This window comes from Thunnus thynnus, chromosome 13 (genome assembly GCF_963924715.1).
Source record: "Thunnus thynnus chromosome 13, fThuThy2.1, whole genome shotgun sequence".
NCBI classification, from domain to species: domain Eukaryota; kingdom Metazoa; phylum Chordata; class Actinopteri; order Scombriformes; family Scombridae; genus Thunnus; species Thunnus thynnus.
Window position 1 is genome coordinate 6,760,408 of NC_089529.1, and position 22,796 is coordinate 6,783,203.

The 22,796-nt window shown below is 42.4% G+C and overlaps 2 protein-coding genes across 6 annotated transcripts in view; both read left to right on the forward strand.

Moving 5' to 3' along the window:
- The window catches only part of mtmr4 (myotubularin related protein 4), a 44,639-nt gene extending 34,596 nt beyond the window's left edge, over positions 1-10,043 (forward strand). For all 5 annotated transcript variants that reach the window (XM_067607509.1, XM_067607511.1, XM_067607510.1 and 2 more), the window contains 11 exons: positions 19-218; positions 1,180-1,308; positions 2,483-2,594; positions 3,194-3,389; positions 3,581-3,766; positions 3,952-4,122; positions 4,531-4,685; positions 4,871-6,338; positions 6,495-6,605; positions 6,781-6,869; positions 8,159-10,043. In XM_067607509.1, coding sequence (XP_067463610.1) covers positions 19-218; positions 1,180-1,308; positions 2,483-2,594; positions 3,194-3,389; positions 3,581-3,766; positions 3,952-4,122; positions 4,531-4,685; positions 4,871-6,338; positions 6,495-6,605; positions 6,781-6,869; positions 8,159-8,336 — 2,995 coding nt within the window. In that variant the 3' untranslated portion in view covers positions 8,337-10,043. The remainder of the gene's footprint in view (positions 1-18; positions 219-1,179; positions 1,309-2,482; positions 2,595-3,193; positions 3,390-3,580; positions 3,767-3,951; positions 4,123-4,530; positions 4,686-4,870; positions 6,339-6,494; positions 6,606-6,780; positions 6,870-8,158) is intronic.
- Positions 10,044-12,742: 2,699 nt separating this feature from the next.
- ca4a (carbonic anhydrase IV a) lies at positions 12,743-22,039 on the forward strand. Its single transcript, XM_067607513.1, has 8 exons — positions 12,743-13,538; positions 17,607-17,651; positions 17,746-17,910; positions 18,004-18,149; positions 19,179-19,271; positions 19,362-19,428; positions 19,517-19,680; positions 20,212-22,039. The coding sequence occupies exons 1-8, from the start codon at positions 13,475-13,477 to the stop codon at positions 20,389-20,391; spliced, it is 924 nt and encodes a 307-aa protein (XP_067463614.1). The 5' UTR covers positions 12,743-13,474; the 3' UTR covers positions 20,392-22,039.
- The last annotated feature ends 757 nt before the right edge of the window (positions 22,040-22,796 follow it).

Here is a 22,796-nt window from a genome sequence, read left to right on the forward strand (position 1 = left end):
TATAACCTTGGATTCCAGACACCAGAAGAACGGGGTGGTGATCGCCCGCTGCAGCCAGCCTGAGATCAGCTGGTGGGGCTGGAGGAACACAGATGATGAGTACCTGGTGACATCCATCGCCAAGGCCTGTCAGATGAACGCAGCAGCCAAGGGTACCTGTGGTGCACCAGCCTGCCGACAACGCGGGGAAGCTCCTGACTCCTCTGATAGTGATTTTGGTAAAGTTTTTTATGACATATGTATACAGATTCATCCATGCACTGTTAGAGCACTGCAGCTGCCTAGAATGCAAAGGAACTTAAAGCAGTTATTTGTGAAAATGACCTCATGACATGATGAAGAGGGAAGAAAATAATTTCCGTTATTTACATATCTAACTAATATTCCCGTCTTCCAAAGTGGGCTGCCAACAGATAATGATGCAGAACATAAGTGCCCAGCGATATTCCATTAACAAAATGCCTGCATACATAAAGCCTGTTCAGCAAATGCATTTCCAATAATTTATGGAGGATTAAGTAGCATTAAATCTATTTCCTGAATTGTTTAGTTGCTTCCATTTAGAAAGAAGTACATGCATTATCCATTAATGTGACTGTATCATATTCAGAATTACGAGTTTCTAAAGAAAAGAGCAACTTTTACAGAAAAACAACTCTGAATATATTCTGAACACGGTTTTACTTTTTTGTTTGTTCGTCTCCATTTTCTATTTTGGTTATTTTTCAAAGATGACGACAATATGTCACAATACAAGTACATTTGCTGTGAAGAGAAATTCACATATGAAAGAAGCTTCACCATTATCAGTACACCATTACTGGATGCACAATAGCAGGCTAGAGAGTGAGTGGCAGCGACACTGAGTGCAGAAACAAGTAGTTCAGCTTAAGTCTTGAAGTAATTACCTGTCTTTCTCCGTGGTAAGGGTTGAAAGATGGTCTTTTTACTTGTGATGGTTACCAATAGCAACACTGTGTCATCAGGATGAGATATCGATTTTTAGTAGGATACAAATAAGAGTCTGTCTGTGTTAATCATGTCCCTAACACTCTTCTGATTCCCTCCTTCTCCTTTCTCACTCCCTTTCTCTTCCCCTCCCCAGCAGTTCGATTCACACAACTCTGTCCACTCATAAAAATAAAAATAGTCTCTCTGTCCTCCCACCTGTATCTGCAGACTCCTCTCTGACGGGCGGCTCTGGCTGCGATGACAACACTGTGCCACAGAAGCTGCTGATACTGGATGCTCGCTCATACACCGCTGCAGTGGCTAACCGAGCCAAGGGCGGAGGCTGTGAATGTGAAGGTTAGTGTGAGATGAGATCAGAAAAGTCTTACATGAGTCAATACATTTGGTAAGATATTAGAAAAAAGGAAAATGACATAGTGTATGTCAACATTTATCACATTTAAATTGATCAGTGTTCTAACAATATTTTGTCAGTCATATGACATTATCTGGAGTATGTATTCACCTCCTGTGCTTCTGCTTCTGATTCAAGCAGGAATAAGAAACTTACTGAGGAGTAACTTATAGCTGCACTCATAAATATTCTTTATTAACAATGAATCATATGACTAATTTGACTCAAAGGTGCTTTTTAGCCTCTTTTAGCTCATTTTTTGGTTTTGCAGCTCTCTCAGTAACCTTGTTTCCAGCGTAGATCTCACTTCTAAAGAGCCCAATATTTTTCTCAATGGAGACTAGTATATAGTTAGAATAGTTAGTTAGAGTGAATATTTGACTGCCATTTGTCAGGAACGCGACTCCAAATGAACGCTAATGAATCTCGTGTCTGCTGGATGTGAAAAATAGACACCTGATTGCTAACATGTTTGCTGTGTTTATAAGGGGATAATATGTCAGTGCTGTGTTTTCAGCTTGTTCTGACCTTAACTGGCCAAAAATTATTAATGCAGCTTTAAAGTTAATGTTTTCACCAGGTTTTGCTATGATAGTGTTGTAGAGAATACAACTGTAGGTCCCTGACATACGTTTAAGTCATTTTTCCATTAACTGTGGCAACTACAAATGTTCCAACTTCCATCAATGCTAGAAGGCTATTGGACCTGTCTTTAGAGGTCAGCCTGTTCAGAGGTCAAAGTTCAACGAAGATGAAGCTGACTGCAAAAAATCAGAATATCAAGATGTTGTGTTATTGTCTTGCATCTGTTTAAGAGGGCACTGCTCTGTCTTACTAAGCTGCAGACGATGACCTCGCTCTGCCACAGTGCTTTGATATATGATATTCAGTAAACAAAATGGAGATGATTACTGCCACCAGCGACAATCACTTTTACAGATGGCGGTTGACCACTAAGTCATTTCTGTGAAGATGCAAATGCCAAAAACTCTGAATGTTGCATCTGACTACGAGAATACCATCATCTGAACACATGATGCTGCTGTATCTTACAAACTAAGCCTTTTATACGTATTATGACCTTAATCAGAGTTGTTTATGTTTGTTTTTATTCAGAGTACTACCCTAACTGTGAGGTGATGTTCATGGGAATGGCCAACATCCACGCCATCCGGAACAGCTTCCAGGCTCTGAGGACTGTCTGCAGTCAAATCCCTGATCCAGGAAAGTAAGTCGATCTGTTTGACCTTTCTCCCTGCGCGTCTCTGACCTCGTTCGTGCCTCCCTCTCCCTCCCGCATTTTTAATGGCCTCACCTCACAGTAAGGCAACACCACACAGAGATGGGAGCGCTGCCACAGTCCTGTCTCAGTCCTGCTGAGCTGGCCAGCTGTCTGTCTGTACACACCGACAGTGGATATGTTTGTTGTGTTTCCATCCGTTCCACTGTTTACATGTATGTTTTCAGTGGGCCAGCTGTGTGTGTTTTACTAGCGTGTTTACATCTGTATCCGTGTGTTTATTACATGTGTGGCTGTATGTACAGTACATAGGTTAACCCCGTAGCTGTGCGTCACATGTTGTTTTAAGGCTTGTTGTTATTCTAATGGAGGTGTGTAATGACACAGGGAGGCCTGGAGAGATGTAGGTCAGAGGCTCCCTCCTCCTGATACTGTCAGCCTCAAGTTGACCTTGACTTAACCTGAGCTGATGTATGTATGCAATATCACGGCTCCACGTCACTTCATCAGTGTAGGACAGGTTTAATATAGATTTATCTATCTAATCTCTAAAAGTGATCTAATCTGCCCCCCTCTTCTGTTTCCAGCTGGCTTTCAGCTCTCGAGAGCACCCGCTGGCTGCAGCACCTGTCTGTCATGCTGAAGGCAGCCACTCTGGTGTGTTCAGCGGTGGAAAGGGAAGGTCGTCCTGTCCTGGTTCACTGTTCAGACGGGTGGGACCGCACACCCCAGATTGTAGCCCTCGCCAAGATCCTGCTGGACCCTTACTACAGAACATTAGAGGTGAGAGTCTGTACGGTTGTTTGTAGACAGGTCGAAGTGAAGGGATACAGAAAAGACTGGGACAGAGAAATACAGTGACATAAGAAGAGGGTTGTTTTACGTAGATTACATGTGAACACATTGTTATAAAAATACTTTTTGTGGCATTATGATACCGTTACCTCCAGTACTGACTACCATGTGGTCCACAGGGTTTCCAGGTGCTTGTAGAAACTGAATGGTTGGACTACGGTCATAAATTCGGGGACCGCTGCGGCCACCAGGAGAACGCTGACGACGTGAGCGAGCAGTGTCCCGTCTTCCTGCAGTGGCTGGACTGTGTTCACCAGCTGCTCAAACAGTTCCCCTGCCTGTTTGAGTTCAACGAGGCCTTCCTGGTGGGTGCACTCTTTCACTTTACATTTTCTTGCGACTACTTTATCAGTAAACCTCAAAAGTGTGAGAGGTTTTACAGGCATTACATGAAACCATGTATGTTAAGCGAGGACACAATTGTTGTGTAACCAAAGCTAGTCTTGATGTCAAAGCGCCTGATTCATATCCCATCTTACTCGTGGTCCAGGTCAAGTTGGTGCAGCATACATACTCGTGTCTTTACGGCACGTTCCTGTGTAACAACGCCCGCGAGAGGGAGGCGAGGAACATCTACAAACGCACATGCTCCGTCTGGTCCCTGCTTCGCACGGGAAACAAGAACTTCCAGAACTTCCTCTACATCCCCAGTCATGATATGGTACATACCAGTTTTTACAGTATTACTCATGCTTCTGTGGTTGCCAAGTACAGTAACAGCTGGAGGTCGCCTCCTGCTGTTCGGCATAGAGTTTCTTATTGAGGAGTAAGGTGTAGAATAAGTGGCTTGATTAATGATTAATGGATAGTATGACTCTAATTTTGACTTTCATCCCTACTCTGTCTCTCTGATCAATTATTTAAAGCATAAATTTGACTATAACCTCAAGATTAAATCATCCCACTCTCTACCTCTCTTATCCTTTATGAACGATCTCTATGAAAAGCATAGGAATGATCCTAATACATCATCCACTGCAGTGGTAGAACAGCAAAAATAGAATAATAGGCACCGTTATTATTGTATACTGACCTTCTGAAAATGTCCTTGTCGCTGTTTGTCTGCCAGGTGCTGCAGCCAGTCTGCCACACACGGGCATTACAGCTGTGGACAGCTGTTTACCTGCCCACATCCTCGCCCTGCACCGCTGTGGATGATTCTATGGAGCTCTACCTCCCCCCGAGTGTCACAGGAGATGAACTCACCTCCCGCTCTCTGGACAGGTATGTTTGTTTGGTGCAAATTACTGTCTGTACTTACTGTTCTTGGCATATTTACATCAATTCAAAATGCTTCTGTTGTGTTACAGAGAGCCAGACTGCCCTCTAGAGCCCTAAATAGAGAATTGTATCTTTGCCATTTCTGCATATGTGGAATAAATAGATCCTTATGTATTTCTGATTTCCAGACTTCCCAAGACCCGCTCCATGGACAACCTGCTGTCAGCTTTTGAGAACGGGGTGCCCCTGACACGTACATCCAGCGACCCCAATCTCAATAAGCACTGCCAGGAGGGTCGCTCTGCCCTGGAGCCCTCGCCCGCCACAGAAGGACCCTCTGCAGACAGCTCTGACGAGGTCATACCTGACACTGGACTGGACAGCAGTGATGGGGAACCTTTACATCAGAGTCCTGCCAAGACTCCAGAGGGTGACCAAGGTGCAGAGAGCTGTGAAGACACACTAGAGGAGCCCTGTCTCACCACTCAGCCCCTGCCCTCTCTGCCCCTTCCCCCTGTCCCTTTCAGTAAGGACGTCACACTCGCTCACACTCCCTTCCCCACTCCTGTCCTCCAACAAGCTTCGCCTCAGATCACCAAGCCTCAACTCCCACCTCCTCCACCGGAGGCTGAGAGCCCCTGTAGGACTGCTGACAGCACCACGTCACCCTCTCATAAATCAGAGCCGTGCTTACCTCTCCCCTGCAACGGCACGCAACCTGCAGCCACCACACCCACTTTGCTGCTTAACGGCCACATTGACAGCAAAACAAATGGCCTTCCACAATCTGCAGACCTGCTGGCTCTGAAGCAGCTAACGTCACTGCTTCCCATGGAGGACTCCACAGAGACTCTCACAGGTGAAGGAGAGCTTCCCCCCGCCCTGCCTCCCACAGAGAGCAAGGATCTTACCCAGAATCATGTAAATGATGAGGAGCAGCCTGAGTCGCAGCCACAAGTTCAGTCCCAGAAGGAGAAAGAGGACGTGAGGACAGATGTAGTGAAAGGAAGAGAGCGTGTGTTAGCGGTTGCAGCAGCTCCTGTAGACTGCACCCAGATAGCAGCTCGCCACCTGATCTCCCAGAGCCAGCTGTCTGACCTGTCCCTGCTCGGCTCCCACTGGGAGAGCGTTCAGGGTCTGGTCCAGTCCGCCTGTCACTCTGGCGTCAGCCGGGCCTTGCAGGCCAACACTTACCAGAGCCGCCGGCTTGCCAGCAAACTGCTCCGCTCCCAGGGCTTCGCCATAGCCAACGGGTCCCAGTGCTGCCGCAGGGAGGCTCTTTGTTGTCCCAGCAGCCCTTTGCAGGTTGGATGGCTGTCTGCTGCTAGGAGTGCAGGCTACACCGGTCTGAATGGACCTGCTATGGCTGCCCTCAACAGCTACTCTCTGGCAGGCCATCAGCTTCTACCGGTGTCATACTCCTCACCCTCCGCTTCCAGCTCCCCTCCCCCTCCGCAGGCCCCAGCTTACCTCGATGATGACGGGCTGCCGGTGCCCATGGACGCTGTTCAGCAGAGACTGCGGCAGATCGAGGCGGGCTACAAGCAGGAGGTGGAGGTGCTGCGGCAGCAGGTGCGACAGCTGCAGATGAGGCTGGAGAGTAAACAGTACAGCACTCCTCCCTCAGAGCCAGACATCGACTACGAGGATGACATTGTGAGTAGCTTTTTCCCATGATGTCAGACAGCAGAAACTTTTTTTCCTGTCTGCTGTGTTTGTAAATATTTACTTTTGATTATCTTCAGAAAGTCCTCTCTCTTCTTTTAGGTCTATCTGTTTTCTCATCTTGCCTTTTTCTCTCTGTTTTTTCAGACATGTCTGCGGGAGTCAGACAACAGCAACGAGGAGGACTCCCTGTCGACACACAGCGAGGACCGTCTGTCTGAGGGCAGCTGGGATCGAGTGGAGCGCAAGGACACAGAGGTCAGCATCCTTCAGAGCTTTATCATCTAATTTAGCTTCCGTCTCCTCTCCCTCACCTTCCTTCCTCCCCCTCACCTAAATGACTCAGAGCACCACAAATTACCAAACACTTTTCTGATAAAGATATCTCTGTGTGTGTGTGTGTGTGTGTGTGTGTGTGTGTGTGTTTGTGTAGGTCACGAGGTGGGTTCCCGACCACATGGCCTCCCATTGTTTCAACTGTGACTGTGAGTTCTGGATAGCCAAGAGACGTCACCACTGCAGGTGGGGCTTCACTGTGGTTTTCTTACAATAACAAACACAAGAACACAAAGAAAATATCACATTTCCCAACAAATGAAAAAATCAACTTTGGTACACTGTTGGTCAGTCAGTTCTCCTCTTTCACTGACTTCACTGGGTTTGAAATATTTCTTCACATGTTTGTTTTAAAGAGAAAAATGTCCCCACTTAACCAACATCATCCTCATTAGTTAATAAAGTCTCACTCTTAATAGTCTTTGTGATTCATAGCTTATCAGTCTACATTCATTTACTTGTGATACCTTGTGCTCCTCATTGTTTCCTTGTATTATCAGGAGTGTTGTTCTGGGTTACTGCAGTGTTGTGGCTCAAGCCCATCGGCTTGGCAAATGATGATAGATTAGATTTCCTTTTTTTCTGGCGAACCAAAATGTTGAACGGTTCCTCTAAACCTTTAATCCCTAATATCTCCTTCTACTCTCTTCTATGGTCACTAAATCAAGATGAGCTTAAAAATCTAATTTGTTTATCCACTCATCAAAATAATTCGATCTAATCATTTGTTCAGGAGAGCTTACTATTATCTTTTAAACTTGAGGTGTTTTTTGTTGGCCCATTTCTCTCGGTATTCTCTTGTTGCAGCACGATTCTGCCAGTGAAGCAGCCTGCAGTTCAAAGACACTCTGATTTGTATTTTCTAGGCAGTAAATCAAGTTTTTTTAGATCAATTCAGCATCAAAGGTCCTTGGGTAGCTATTTATATTTATATTCGCTGAAAAACCGAGACAGGTGTCCTAAATTGGAAAGAGATTGATATTCACAGACAGGACATCACTCTGCTGGTGCTGTGTGTGTGTGGGAAGGACAAAATGTACAAGTCCACACACAAGATGTTCAATAAGTGTTAGATCGAGTCATTAGTATCAGTCCAGTTCTCAGTGAAGCATAAAGCTACACATGCTCAACAACTAATCAGACTTTGTTATGTGTTCAGCTTGTCGGTTACTGAAATGCATCAAATCAATACTTGAGCTGCAGAAATGTTTTACTTTTAAAAAACATTCCGTGATTAAAGATGATGGTGTTAACAAGGGGTATTTATTATTCTACTGTATAAAGCCTGTTAATTAATGCACGTTGTTATATTTCACACACTTTTTGACACACACACACTGAAGTTTTTTTTTTTTTTGCTCTGTCTGCTAATAAAATTAGCATTCAGGAATCATCGGATCCAGATAAATGCCCTGTTCCTTTCTTGTATTAATAAAATATCTTACTGTAACTCTCTGTGTGTTCTCCATCTTCAGGAACTGTGGCAATGTGTTCTGTAAAGACTGTTGTCATCTGAAGCTGCCCATCCCAGACCAGCAGCTGTATGATCCGGTGTTGGTCTGCAACACCTGCCATGACCTGCTCCTGGAGTCCCGCACTCGCGAGATCCGCAGCCAGCAGCTTAAGAAGGCCATCGCCACAGCCTCCAGCTGAGAGAAGCGTCCTGTAGCATGGCCCGCCTCGGCTCTGTCCTGGTCGTTTTGGACTGATGAGCTGAGCGCTCCCGTTGTCACCCCGACCTGTTGTGGTTTTGGCTGCGGGGAGGGTGGGTGAAGGATAAGGAGGAGTTGTTGCTGTTTGGGAGGCTCGGTTTGGAAGCGGAGATGCACTGTGAGGCTGTCTGAGCGGCGGAGAAGAGGAAAGGGAGAGTCTGTGAAGTGGGAGACTTGAGATGGAGGCGTGGCAGCAGGGGAGGTTTTCCTAAAGAACACACCCCTTCTGTTCAAGACATTTTCAGCCTGGAGCGCTGCAGCGTCCCGCTGCCTCCACACGGCTCTCCTCTAGCGGTGCCCTGTCCGAGACACATCTCAAACCTGTCCGCCCCAGCAGAGTCACCCACCTTTAGTACCAAACACCTGCACCCTCCGTATAGACACTGTCTCGCACTTCAGAGGACAATCGCTCACCCTTCCACGTGTCGGGGACTCCAAAGCCTTTACCTGTACTACTGGAGGCTTTCAACTTTAAAAGAAAAGAATTGCTGCTACAGTATTTAAAAGTCTAATTTTGTATTCTTATTTTGTGCACTACTAGCTGTTGTGTATTTGAGGGAATTTGAGACCAAACTTGAGCAAAAGGGAGAAATCTGCTGTTTACTTTGCCATCGCATCTTTTTCTTGGAGCCTGAATGTAATATGTAATGGGTAACTGGATTGAGTTTATGTCAATGTGCATTTGGTGGGTCGTATATGTGTTCATTGCTGCAATGTGTTTTCAGAATTATGTATATGCACAGTCAATGTGGTTCTGTCTTTATCAATGCTTTCTCTCCAGTATAACACGTTGCAACATTTTGAGAGATCCTTACGGACAGATTGATGCAAGGCTGCGTGTTGTTTGTTTCGTGGGACGTGTGCTTGGTATGTTAAGAGGAAGAGAAACACGTGAACGTCGGGAGACAGCAGGCTACTGTAAAGTCGTCTTCTGATTTGAGAAAAAAAATGAACGTACTGTGGGTATCCTGTGAAGTGACAAAGGACTTTCCAACAGAGTTTTCTACTGAGATGCTTGTGAATGAATGGCTTAATGTCCACATAAAGCTTGACGTCCATCTGACTGATGACTCCTCCTCAGATTGTTAACTGGCAGTAACGACTGCTCGGGGAAAGACTGAACAAAGTGCTCGGAGTTTCTTCTTCTGTTTAGGGGGGATTTCGGCCACAGTCCCCTTTTAAAAAAATGTGTTTGTGTCTACTGGTTGTTCCTTGACAATAGTGCCATATTTTGTTTGTTCTTTTGTCTATTTTTAAAGCCTTTTTTCTTTCTAATGGATGGCAGCAGGTTTCTAATTGGCCACCTCTCTGTATGTTTTAATGGTACAGATAGTTAGCGGCTTAATAACACTGAGACAACTAAAGATTAACAGACGGTTCAGTTTGATAACGAGGCTAACCATTTCAATGGATGATTGGATGTCACTGAATTAGTTAACCTGTGTGGTTATCCATTGTCTAATAATTGGGATTTTTATTCACACGGTGTTCATGAAGTCAAAATCTCTAAGAGGAACTCAGAAATGTAATATACATAGTGATCTGATCTGTAGTGGTGGCTAAAACATGTCACTTAATGAATAATTGTTGTAAAGAAATGCACTGTAAAAGTTAAATCCCATGGGTTAAAATAAAAGATTATATCATGCCTCTGTTTCACAGCTTGCTTATTTGGTTGTAGCTCTTGAAAAGTGTTGAAAGGGTTTTAGATTTATTTGGTCTTATCATTAGTACCAAAGTGTTATCGCCAGTAAAGCAGGCGGTTATGAAGCTGAAAAATCTGAATACCTCGATGTGAGACAGACAGTGTGTGATGAAATCAGCTGGTACATCATTAAAAGGCTCAAACTCACTGTTAACTACCTGGTAGACGATACAAAGTGAAGTGGAGGAGAGGAAAAAACATTTATAACCACAGATCAACAAAACTTTACTATACCAACATAACCTCAGATTCACTTCACAACAAGGTGGCAGCCCCCAAGAAGTCTGTAAGAATAGAAAGTGCAGGTTATAGTTTACAATAAAAACCAAACCCAAAAACATCTAAACAAAGGTACCAAACGGATGGAGCACCCTGTACAGTACCAGAATGGTAAGGTGAACATTTAAAGTTCACAAAATACAAAATGTGTCACTTTCCATTGGTCACATTATCAGCGCTGAAGGTGATGAATGTTACTACAGACCCAAAAACAGTGGACCAGTGGTGAGATGGGAAAGATTATAAAACATGGTTTCATTGATCATTTATACTCGCTTCGACCTTTGACTGTGGCAGATACTCTGTGCTGTTGATTTTGTGCTCGGGATCTTTTGGCAGAAGTTTCTGAAACTCAAAGGTGGAAAACACTATTTACATGAACTCAGTTACTATAGTTAAACACAATTCTGAAGTTCTTGTACTTTATGCTTTTTTTACTCCTACTACTATGACTAGGAATAATAAAATATAATGTATTGATATACAGCAAATTAAACAAGCCAACTCTGTAAAATCATTAAAATCAGCTCCAACTCCAACACCGTTAAAATACTGCTTACTCATTAATGCATAAGTAACAATAATGCTATGATATAATGTACAATAATATAACTATAATACAATATAACCTTTACTTCTTTTACTTTAAGTACATGTTGTGAATAATAATAAATAAAGTTATTGATGCAAAACTTTTACTTGTAATGGAGCATTTTTACATTGTAGTAGCTACATTTACTTAAAGATCCCTTTAGTCATGTTTTAAGAATCAGCTTGAAATAATAACATTATTTTTCCCACCAAAAAAAAAGAAAAGAAAAATCCAGAATCTATGCATATGCAAATATTTTCCATTTCAAAGGTTTAACTGCTGGATGGAAGATGTCTTCTACTTCACTGTGAAGTCCTTTCTTAGTGCACTGAAGGCATTTAAATAAATAAAGTGAGGTTTAAGGTGAACACAGAACACTTTCTCCCTGCAGCAGATGAATGTGAAAACAGCCTTCTGGTGTCAAACATGCAAGTGAAATAACAATAAGCAAAACACATATTGGGGTGGAATTAAGTAGATAATAAGTAAGTAAATAATATGAAACACATTACAGTGATCATAAAAACACCAACGCTTTTCTCCCATTTGTCCACCAGATGGGGCTTCTCCATCAAGAGAAACACAAGGCAGTACATCTGTTACAAGGCCAGCATTTTCACCAACTCATATCAAGTTTATTCCACGATTTCACTCTTCTTCCTTTTTTACTGGTGACGGATGAGAATAGCTGCTCTCTGACATGAATCAACAGTCACTTCCTTCCTGTGGGCAAGTGTAGAAAGTCATGTTGATTAAGAAAAATACAAGGAATGGAAGTGAAAACTTTTATTTGTTATGCATCACATAGTGTTCTATGTATTTTCTTGAAAAACACACACACAGTCTATATGAAGACATACCTTCACACACATGTCATGTCCATTCTCAGTCTTTTACACTTGCAGATTGCTGGTTAAAGTCTCCGAGAAGAGCAACGTTAGCTAATTCATGTTTTTTTAGGGAAGAACTTCTGCCAATGTCCCTCACTGTACTCACTCAGCCTGATCAATAATTCAGGCCGGGGGTATTCTAGGTTTCTGCCCGGTGAATGAAAATAAAGGTGACAGCTCTAACTTTTCCGGGGAAAAGTTAGAAGAGAGATGTTGAGGTTTTTTGCAAAGCTTTGCACTGACTAGACGAGTTTTGTGGACACGGGGAACTGGACCAGAAAATAAACCTTTTTAAAGACTTCACTTTATATCCTCTTTTAGATGTGAGGCTCTCAGGTGAAGCTGTGTGTGTGTGTCTGTCTCTGTCTGACCAGTAAACCTCACTGAATGAAACTCTGTGCTGCCAAACATTGTTCAAATCAATAGAAGTTTATTTTGAATTCTAGTTCAGATTCTAAATTACCCAAGGATACCAGTTAATGAATGTTTCTGGGAATGTGGAAATGATGTATGAAACATCTGGAATATCTGCATTTGATTAACCTTTACATACTGTTCAGGCCATTTTTACATTTAACAGCAATAAAAACACCCTGAACACCTTTATTTTAGCCTGAAATGTTATGACCTCTCCTAAAGTGACCCAAAATAAACTTTCTTTTTGAATTTTTTGCCTCTGATAGACATTTTATAGAGGCTGTATAGAGGCCATATATATTTAAATAAATAAATAAATAAAATCACCTTTCAAAAATGTCTTCACATTCAATCAAATTCATTAAAATCATTATGTCTGTTATGTTCTCCTGTTTTATGCAACATTGGACCATGATACACTGTGATTGTGAATGTTTTTTTCACCATAAACAAATAGTGTAAAACCTAAAGAATACACTTTCTCTGCTCTCTGAAAGATTAATTAAGGATTAATTTCCCATTTACACTGATAAAGTGTTTAGAAATGAAAAATGTTGTGGTTCTGAAATTTGGTATAGAGACTAATTATGAGGGTGAAGGGTCAGAACATGAACAGTATGTAAAGACCTAAAAATCATCTTATGTTTGAATATTTCACTTAGTTTAGACATCATATAGCTTCAATATAAAGCTGGATCCAGCTAATATAGAATTTATACGTATGGTACAGACAGTGTGAAATTAGATGTTTATTAAGATGCCTTAAACATGCAGGAATAGGGTGAAATTAAAGTATAAGGGAGAGAATATTCCCCCTCTTTCCTCTGAGGGCCACCTTGAGTTACCTGTGGAGAAACCAGCTGCCCACATTGATGATTAACTCCATCTGATTTCCTCCAGTGCTACAATTACCTCTCAAATCATCAGGGAGTGTTTGCCTATCATCACCATGACAGGAATGATTGCATTACATTTGGCTCCTGCACATCAGGAGCCCCATTGATAGGCCCTCAGTGGAGCTCTTATCAGTGGAGAGCTTTATTAGAGGCGATGCTCGAAGGGGGAGGGGCCACACTCTTTCTTTCCTGACGGGTACGGTGATAGATAAGTATAAGACCCCCTGCAAGAATGCGATCACATTGGAAAAAACAAGTCATTGTGTTGCCTTCCCTCGGTCGAGTCAGAGACGCTCCAAAATGCAGCATCTAATCCTGCCCGTTCTCCTGGCATCCCTATGGACCCTCTGCACAGGAGCAGGAGGTGAGTCTCAATTGCATTCATAGCTGATAATATGTGTGAAATAACTGGTGGCTTTATTTTAATTTCTCTTGCCATTGCACACGTCCTAAGTGGTGAAAGAAATGGGATAATTAGCTGGAAATTAGATATTTATTCTCTAATATTATCTGGTCTTTTTTTGCAGAATGCGTCTTTTTATATCACTTTCTTACATCTTTGATCAAAATCTGGGGGGTTAGTTTAGCCTACATCTCGGCTCAAACTAAGCATGCAATTAATAGAGCATTCATATCTGGATTCATATGTTTAATCTGTTTTAACACAAACAGTAGATCTGAAATAAATGCAAAGCTTCTCAATCGGGTGAAGTTGTTTTTACCAGTTTTTTTTTCCAACCTTGCCAGTCACTTTGCTCAATTAGAAAGTTGATACATTGCGGAATCCCAAGAATCTAAAAAAAATAGAGATAGAAATCTGCAATCTTCAGGGGGGGAAAAAACGGACTCACTGAAGAGCCCCAGATGAAAAAGAGGCTCCTCCGCAACAAAAGCGCCTCTGCTTGACGCTCTCCGCGCACACCTGCCCTGTCCATCACACTGATGTGACATCGGACATTCCTCCATGTGTCCGACATGCTCATCTGCACCTTGCAGTCACACCACTGAGCTGCCTGTTCAAGGGCATGATACGATAACTAGCGATATCCAACAAAAGCAGAGCTGAGCCAAAGACAAAACGCGAGCAGATCTGGCGGAGGAGCTGAGATTCCCTCAGTGCCTCTCTCCCTCTCCCTCTCTCTCTCTCCCTCTCCCTCTCTTTCTCTCCCTCTCTCTCGTTCTTGCACCTGCTCGGATCCACGCTGAGCCAATGACTGACGTTTGCGTCCTCGCTGCACCACAGAGACGCGTCGAGCTGCGCGCCTCCGGTGTCTCCAAATGTCTCAGCGGTGGATACTGAGGCGTTAATTTCATAAATATGCCTCGAGGGTTAGCGAAGTAAATCCCCTCTGATGAATTTGGCACCGACACTCTGATGGACTAGATTAGATCTGAGGACCTGGATGAAACAATGACTGATTACTGAAAAAACTATTTGGTCAGTGTGATTAGTCATTAGTCAGAGGATGAACTATTGCGCATATCGGGGAAATCGCATCAACACGCCCCTGATGTGCTTTTTCTAAATACATCTGTTCTCACCGTCTTTAAAATGTGATCAGATTTAATTCAGTAATTAGATTTAAATAAAGCTAAGAAGTCCAGTTACAGTGCAAAATTAAAATAAACTCTCCAGTATTTTTTTCTTTTCTACATAATGGAAGTAAAATGCTGCTATATGCGCTTCTAATGTAGATAGTATCCTATACTGATACATTTACCTGTCTGCATATTCAGGAGTGAGCTATTGGTAGAAATAAATGCGTTTTTTCCCCGTATAATCTATGTATTATCTCCTGCTTTTACGGTTGTTTTTTAGTGATGGTTGGAGATGAAACATCAGTCCAAATAAAAACACTCACACAGTTTTCATACAGCCTTCTCTTATTTATCTTGAAGGTTACTCGGTGCATATTATTCAGTGTTGTTGAGGTACATGCTGCGCTCGGACACATGCACCCTGCAGGCGATGTGTGAATAGTTGTTAGTACACTCAGACTTTTTCATGCCAAGGATCTAAATACAGACACACAGAAGCTTCCATGTGGGAAACACGAGTGAAACATGATCAGGACAGTCATAGGTTAAATTCTGCCTTCTCTAATATCTTAAATAGCATGAAACTATTAATCCTGATTTCTTTAGGGACCCTGAATCTCTCTCAACTTCCACCCTGGATCCAGGTTTATGGAGACGCAGCCAATTAGTTACAGAATGGTGTTTGAAGTCTCTCTCTGGCATATGAGGGGGTACCAGGGCTGGCATTGCTTAGTCCCAGGCTTTCCTTTTCTTTTGAATCTGTTCTGTGTGAAGTGCAACGTCTCCAGCGCACAGTTTATGTCTGGCTCTCTGCTGCACAATGGCATGAAAAGATCCGGCTCCGAGTCAGCTGGCGTGTATTCACATTACGTTTTCACCCCGCTCGACGTGCGGACAGACGTGGTTTTATTTGTTTTCCTTTCGATGCCTTTTGTTTCTACTTGACAGTTTCCTCAGTTTGCTCTCTTGGCAGAGCTCTCAGATCCATTGAAACCCATTCATATTGTTCATTTGCCCCAGCGCCGCACAAAAGATCAAAGCCAGGCTGCGATTGGTCAAGAATTGTGCGGACAGAGATCTGATTGGCTGTGATGAAAACAAGCGACTGTGACCCTTAAAAATAGATATTTCTATTTATTTGGCTAAAACTAAATGCATTATCTTCTTATGGGAGCATTTTTAGCAGCTTGTGTCATGTGTCATAAATGCATCTTCAAGCATCAAGGCCATGACTGATGGCTGACGGGCTTTATTGTCACAATTATCGGATGTAATTGGTACATCATGTCTTTGTTGAACTCACACAGCTGAATCCTCCTGTGATGACCTGGTTTTAACTGTGACATCATTGCACATTTCTGAGCATTTGCTCTCACTTTTAGTCTTATCCAGTCACTGAGGCTATCAGAAAATGACATATTTTCACAGGGTGATAATTTCAGGAACTGAAATTAATCAGAATCTTTTAATAGCTTCAGCGTCCTGCCTTTAGTGGCAGAGAATAATTACAAATTTCTGTGTTGTAAGATTTTTTTTCTTCTCCTGCAGCATTCACGCTCCACTCACACACCACGCAGCTTTATTAAAAAATAAATCCAAAAATTGAGTGCCTCTTTATTTACTGCGACTTAATGATGGCACCAGTGAATACAATCTGAACCCACACAAATATTTGCCCCCCGCCCTCCCTGCTCAGTTTATTTTCAGTACCTATTATCATGGCAGAGCAGGAGGAAAAGACTCCCCAACATGGCAGAGAAACCAAGCGTCGACTTCCTTCACAAACACCGGGAGAAGTCCTCATACAATTCTAATAACAGAGCAGGAGACCCTCCCCGTATTTTTTCAATGGCATGTGTGTTTTTCATAAATATTTGATTTGTGAGATAGCTGCAGATATTTGTCTCCGGGTACGGGGTAGAAACATGCAAACCAATTGTGAAATATTAATAAACCCTCAGACAAACATGTGAGAACGTGGCCTCACTGATGCAAAAGATTGGCTCTGTGTTTATTTCTGATAGCACGGAAAGATAAAGCACAAACACCAACTTTTTTGTGAATAGGAAGACAATTCCTGTGTATTAGGGGTTTTGTATGGCCGGGAATAACAACTGATTTAAACTAATAGGGGAACAATTCACTGTTTGCAGTAAGGGAAGAAAAAATAAACAATTAATAAAAAGACACATTTGTAAATACTCATAAAATCTAGCTGGACAGTTTCCAGAACATATGTTAAGAGGAAACATCCCATTCTGCTCTGACAATAGGCTGAGGCTTGTTGATGTCAGGGTAACAATGCCAGGAACTGATAATGTCACTGGCATCAACTGTGTGCATGTGTATTCTTTGTTTGCTGTTGACATCAAATCTGAAGATGAGGAGTAAAGTGTAGGGTGAATAAGAGTAATGTGGGACAATTTCTGCAACTGGCACTTTGGCAATATATTTTGATATGAGGCCAATACATCATATCTGCACCCGATACTATTCTGAAATCCCCAAGGTGTTTTCTAATCATATCAGAGAAGAGAATGCAAATATCACGGTCAGAATAGAAATGGCAAATATAAAAGTACTTCTTGTGCCAAATTGTCCCACATTATGTGCCTTTCCTAATGTGGGACAGATAAGGCTGAAATCCTGCACACACTTTGGGAGGCTGAAAAGCCTGTGCTGAAAGGTGCAAATAACCTTAATTCATACAATAATAATAATTCAATAATTAAATTACATGACATGCCAGGTTTCATTTGACAGCAGTCCTATTCATTAGCATTTGTTAGAAGAAGAGATAGATGCATTTGAGCACAGGTGTCCCACATTACACTAATTCACCCTGTCTTCTAAATGAAAATCTTGTTTTGAAATAATCTTTTCTGTGTTTCAGATTGGTGCTATCAGTCCCAGTTCACCTGTGATCATCAGTGCAACAGTAAGCTTCTTTAAATTCAAAAGGTGTACAATTTTTTAATGTGAAAGACGCTGAACAGAAGGCCTGTTTAACGCTGGTGTTTTCTTTGTTTCAGCACCAGAAAAGTGGAATCATGCCAACAGCGAATGTGCAGGAAAACTACAGTCGCCCATCAACATTGTCACCAGAAAGGCTCTCACAGACGAGCGTCTGACTCCTTTCCAGTTCAGCAACTACCAGCAGATCTTCAGAAACACAATCAAGAACAACGGCCACTCAGGTGAGCATGTTTTCCATGAAACATTAAATATCCATTGATGCATTTCGGAGGCTGTTGTGTGAACTCTTTGTGCTGGGTGTGTGTCCACTCCAGTTCAGGTTGAAGTCCCTCACGTCGCCATCATCTCAGGTGGAGGCCTGCCGACCAGCTACAAGGCTGTGCAGTTCCACCTGCACTGGGGCGTCAACGGAGGGCCCGGCTCCGAACACACCATCGATGGGGAGCAGTATCCCATGGAGGTACCTTTACCTTACAACCCAAAACACACACAGCCCGTCTCTGACATGAACTGTTATGTGACAGAGTGACAATAACTGGTGAGTTGATGGACTGACATGTGTGTCATTCACAATAAAGACATTAAACAGGCATATATGAAGTCAAAACTTTAAATCAGCAATAATGTTGTACCTCACTCACTGTCCACTGAGAGAAACATCATATTTTTTGTTTAAATGTGGAACTTAACAACTTTAAAAGCATAATCCCTGACCCAAATGAAAAGATTTGTTTTCTCTTTTAGTTAAGTGATCATTTGATGCCATTAAAGGTTTGTTTACATTGATAATAGTTGTAAACACAGACCAATAATTTGAATTATGACCATATTCATTCCTACTGAAGATGTAAATCTTTAAAAATAGGTCAAAAATATGTAGGCCTGTTTTTATTTTTAAAAAAGGCTAAATTATTTCCTAAAACAGCTGAGCACTATGTCACTCAGACAGTAGTAAATAGTGCATTTGTTGAGAACTATTTTCTGCTGTGGATTTGGTGCACTAGTGATAACTTACAGCAGGTGTATGAGGGGTTGACTCAAAATAAACTGCAGTGCCCATGTTCATCAGAATAAAGGAACATTAACATTCATTGTTGGTTTTGATCTTTTAGTGGGATTTGTTGACAATAATAAAAATGCTTACATATTTAATAAAAGACTTACGTATCACTAAAATTATCCTGTAAAAATACAAAGAAAAGGTTTCACCCCTCTATTATTGCAGCAAATAATTCTGTGATTAATTGTTGATTGTTGGATGAGTTAGGAAAGCTTTTCTTTATCAATAGTCTTTTAAGACACATGTTTGATAAAGAGTTGCTTAACTTGAGTTCCTATTGTGCGAGCATGAAATATTTTCCACAAACGTTGCCCTAAACTGATAAAATCGTGACATTTTTATTAGCCCATTTACAACAAAGTTCTACACATACTGTGTAAAAAAGGACTTTGTGAAAAAGTTGTAACATCAGTATTATTGTTTCTACAGCTGCATATTGTTCACATGAAGCACCACTACTCCGATCTATCAACAGCACTATCTGACCCAGAGGGAGTTGCAGTCCTTGGGTTTTTCTACGAGGTAACCATTTGAATCCTGTATTGTCATAATCAAGAACATACTTCAACTTGAAATGAAACAATGCTGAAATGTGCCACTTTACATTTTCAGATGTCCAAAAGTGCAAACCGAAAGTATGACTCCATCATCAACGCTCTGCAAAGCATCAAAACCACACGTAGGTATTGAAGTTCAGTTGAACCAACTAAAAACACGAAAGCATAGCAGTGATCCTAATGTCTCCTCTGTGGCTTTTCTGTTTTTAGACAGCAACACATCTCTGCTTCCCATCTCCTTGGCGCAGCTGATCCCAACTGAGCAGAATATGACTACCTATTACCGCTATAAGGGCTCCCTGACCACCCCAGGGTGCACCCAGGCTGTGATTTGGACATTGTTTGAGAACCCCATCCCCCTGAGCATTGACCAGGTTAGATTTTTTAATACCCTTTCTGTCTTTTGGTTTCAAAGCACAGTTTCTGATTTGAAATTTAAGTTGCAGTGTGTAGAATTTAGTGGCCTCTAGCAGAATGGACTTGGCAGAAATGGAATATAATATTCATAAGTATGTTTTAATAAGTGTATAAAGAATTGTTGTGTTTTCATTACCTTAGAATGAGCCTTTTATATCTATATAGGGAGCAGGTCATCTTCCACAGAGCCCGCCATGTTGCACCGCCATGTTTCTACAGTAGCCCAGAGCAGACAAACCAAACACTGGCTCTCCTACACATTTGAAAGGGGAGGGGGAGTGGTATTCATTTGGTTGCAATCTGCAACTTCACCACTAGATGCCACTAAATCTTACACACTACACCTTTAAAACTACAGCCATCAACAAAAATGCCACATTGACAAAGTCTGTCAAATTACACACCTTGATGTGCCAGCATTTTGCTACCTCAGCTGATCTCTTCCAAAAACTGGAGCCTAAATTTGTGTTTACCTTCTGCTCCTCCAGCTGCAGGCATTCTCGCAGCTCAAGTTCCGCGATGGGAAGCCGATGGTGGGGACCTTCAGGCCGGTGCAGCCCCTAAACGGCCGGATGGTGTTCCGGTCGGGAGGCGCGGTGATCCTTGCCAGCTCTGCCCTCCTTGTGGCTGCCATGGCCATGGCCTTGGGACTGTCCCAGCCCAACTAGAGCGAGGCATCCCGTGCTGCACTACGACACCCATGAACACAATAAGTTCTGTATCACTCCTCAGCTGAACCCTGGTTTGTAACATCTTCATCGCATGGTTGCTAAGATGATCGACCACGTCGTAGTGCAGGCATGACTCACCTGGTGTTCCCCCCCTTATGACACACATGACAAAGGCGTTTCGTGGAATGCCTTCGAGGTGCTGTAAGGGTTCGATTAGCATTCATGCATGCATAGTGAAGCAGTAGGTCTTATTTCAGCATTATGAATGTGCCATAAAGCAGGTTACAAAGCACTAAAAGTGACAACTGAATTCAGACTCATCACCAGACCCTTTTAGCCCTGACCTTATTCTTCACAGCATCATCCTAAACACCAGTACACATACATCCTCATACACTTTAAACCTCATGCACCCTGTCCAATGTCAGGTATATTTAGTCTCTGCTAATGTCAGAGTGAGTCGTCGATGGTTTGCGCTCTGAGTGCCAATGTCAGCCCCATAACCTGGCACGTGACAGCTTGTTCTCAATGGGGCATGAGAACGGCATGGAGCTATTAATAGCAGAACTGAGTCATAAAAACAAGCTCCATTTCAAAGCCAGCGGTCAAAGGAGTCAGCAGTTTGGCTTTTCTCTCAAAGTCCAGGAGCTCACAGCGTGGCCCTCAGGTGAACCCGTAACAGCCGCTCGGTCAGCAGTTGGCCAGGGAAGGTGGGAGATTAGGGGGCGGGGGGTGTAGTCTTGCCTTTCTCCACTGGAGTCCAGTGTCCATGATGAACAAGTGCATGGTGTTCTGAGAGCAGAACTGCAATCCTCTCTCCCCCCCCCAGAGTAAGAGGCTACTGACACCTGAGATACAGACAAAGATGCAGAGCTACTGATGCTCTGATAGTGGGTCAAAAAGTGAGTGAGCTTGGTTTTGGAGGGGAGAGGAAGCAGCGTGTGGACACAGCAAGACTTTTGAGAATCAACCAGCATATAAAATGTCACTTCTGTTTTCAAAACAATCATTTTCATGCATCTCAAAACACTTAAGAGTTGCATGAATCAGCATGTCTTGATGTTCCAGATGTCTATTATGAGCTCCATGTAAAGCTGCACACACACACACAATTCATACACACACTTCAGTCACCACATTTCCCATTTCTGACCTGTGAAGTTCAGTGAGCTTATCTGGAGAATATGTGACTGTGTTCATGGCTTGCCTTACAGGGTCTCGGATGCACTGAATGTTATCGACTGTGAATTACACCCCACTGAGTTCTCACTCATTTATTCAGGAGGACTCGTTATGTATTCTAGTGAGAGATCTGTGCAATTTTCCAGCAAGATTTATTGTGATGATCGAGCAAGGGATCTGTGTATTTTCCATTGTTTCATAACGCATCAAGTTATATTTCTATGCTGTGTCATTGTACACATATATTTATGTACCGAATGTGTATATTGATATGAGACGCACAGTTAATGTTATTTATGTATTGCGAAGTTCATATAGTACTGAATGCAAACCCATATATGAAGTTGTTCATGACCAATCGAGTTTACGTGTATGAGATTGTCAGGTTGTAATACTTGAAAGTGTCAAATAATATGGAGAATGTGTTCCAATTGAACAATAAACTACTTACATGCCTTTTTAATCACAGTCTGCTTCCATGGGCACAACTTAAGCTACTTGAACTTGATCAAAACAGTGTTTAGCCTCAGTGTCAGCCCTGCCATCACATCTCTGCACGGTGAAAACTGATATTAGAATTCACTCTGTTGCTCTGTTGTTTGTCTGCTAGCTCAGACACACCGACAAGCTTCTTAGTTTTTCCCCTTCAGTTTGTCAGGAGAGTCTGAGAGCGCTCATGGATCTAAAACCCTTAATCCTTTTCTAATTGATTTGTTCTTGATATTATGGGGGATGTTTTTGGCCAGAGTTCACTTACATATTGAACAGGAGATTGTTGTATCACACACAGCTCATTATCAAAGCAACAGAGGACTCACACAAACACACAAAAATCTATAACACAGCATACACCTTTCTTGTTTCTTTCCGACTTCTAAGACAGATTCAAGGTGCTTTTTTAAACTTCATCCCCTTTCAAGTTAATTTATGTTCCCCTCCCCACGTCATTAAGGAATCAAAAGGTTTATTGTTACGGACAGGCTCAGGAAGACAGCAGCCTCTCAGAGAGACATGGATGGAGAAAGAGAGAGTTTGGACAAAAGCTTGAATGAAAGCTCCCCTGCTTGAGCTATTATTAACTATTGCTTCTTCAGCTAAGCGTCAGGAGGGACTGGGGATCAAGGGATGGATGGTTTATATCTGGCAATGGTATGGTGGTCCTCCAGTTAATTGGACAGTACCCATACAACCTCACTACCCCCTAAATCTCCCCTCAAATG

What these genes read in the sequence shown, in the direction of transcription:
- ca4a (XM_067607513.1), top strand. Translation starts at nt 13,475, where the DNA reads ATGCAGCATCTAATCCTGCCCGTTCTCCTGGCATCCCTATGGACCCTC. An exon ending in CTGTGATCATCAGTGCAACA is followed by an intron (nt 17,652 to 17,745) that starts GTAAGCTTCTTT and finishes TCTTTGTTTCAG; the next exon opens with CACCAGAAAAGTGGAATCAT. An exon ending in GCAAAGCATCAAAACCACAC is followed by an intron (nt 19,429 to 19,516) that starts GTAGGTATTGAA and finishes TTCTGTTTTTAG; the next exon opens with ACAGCAACACATCTCTGCTT.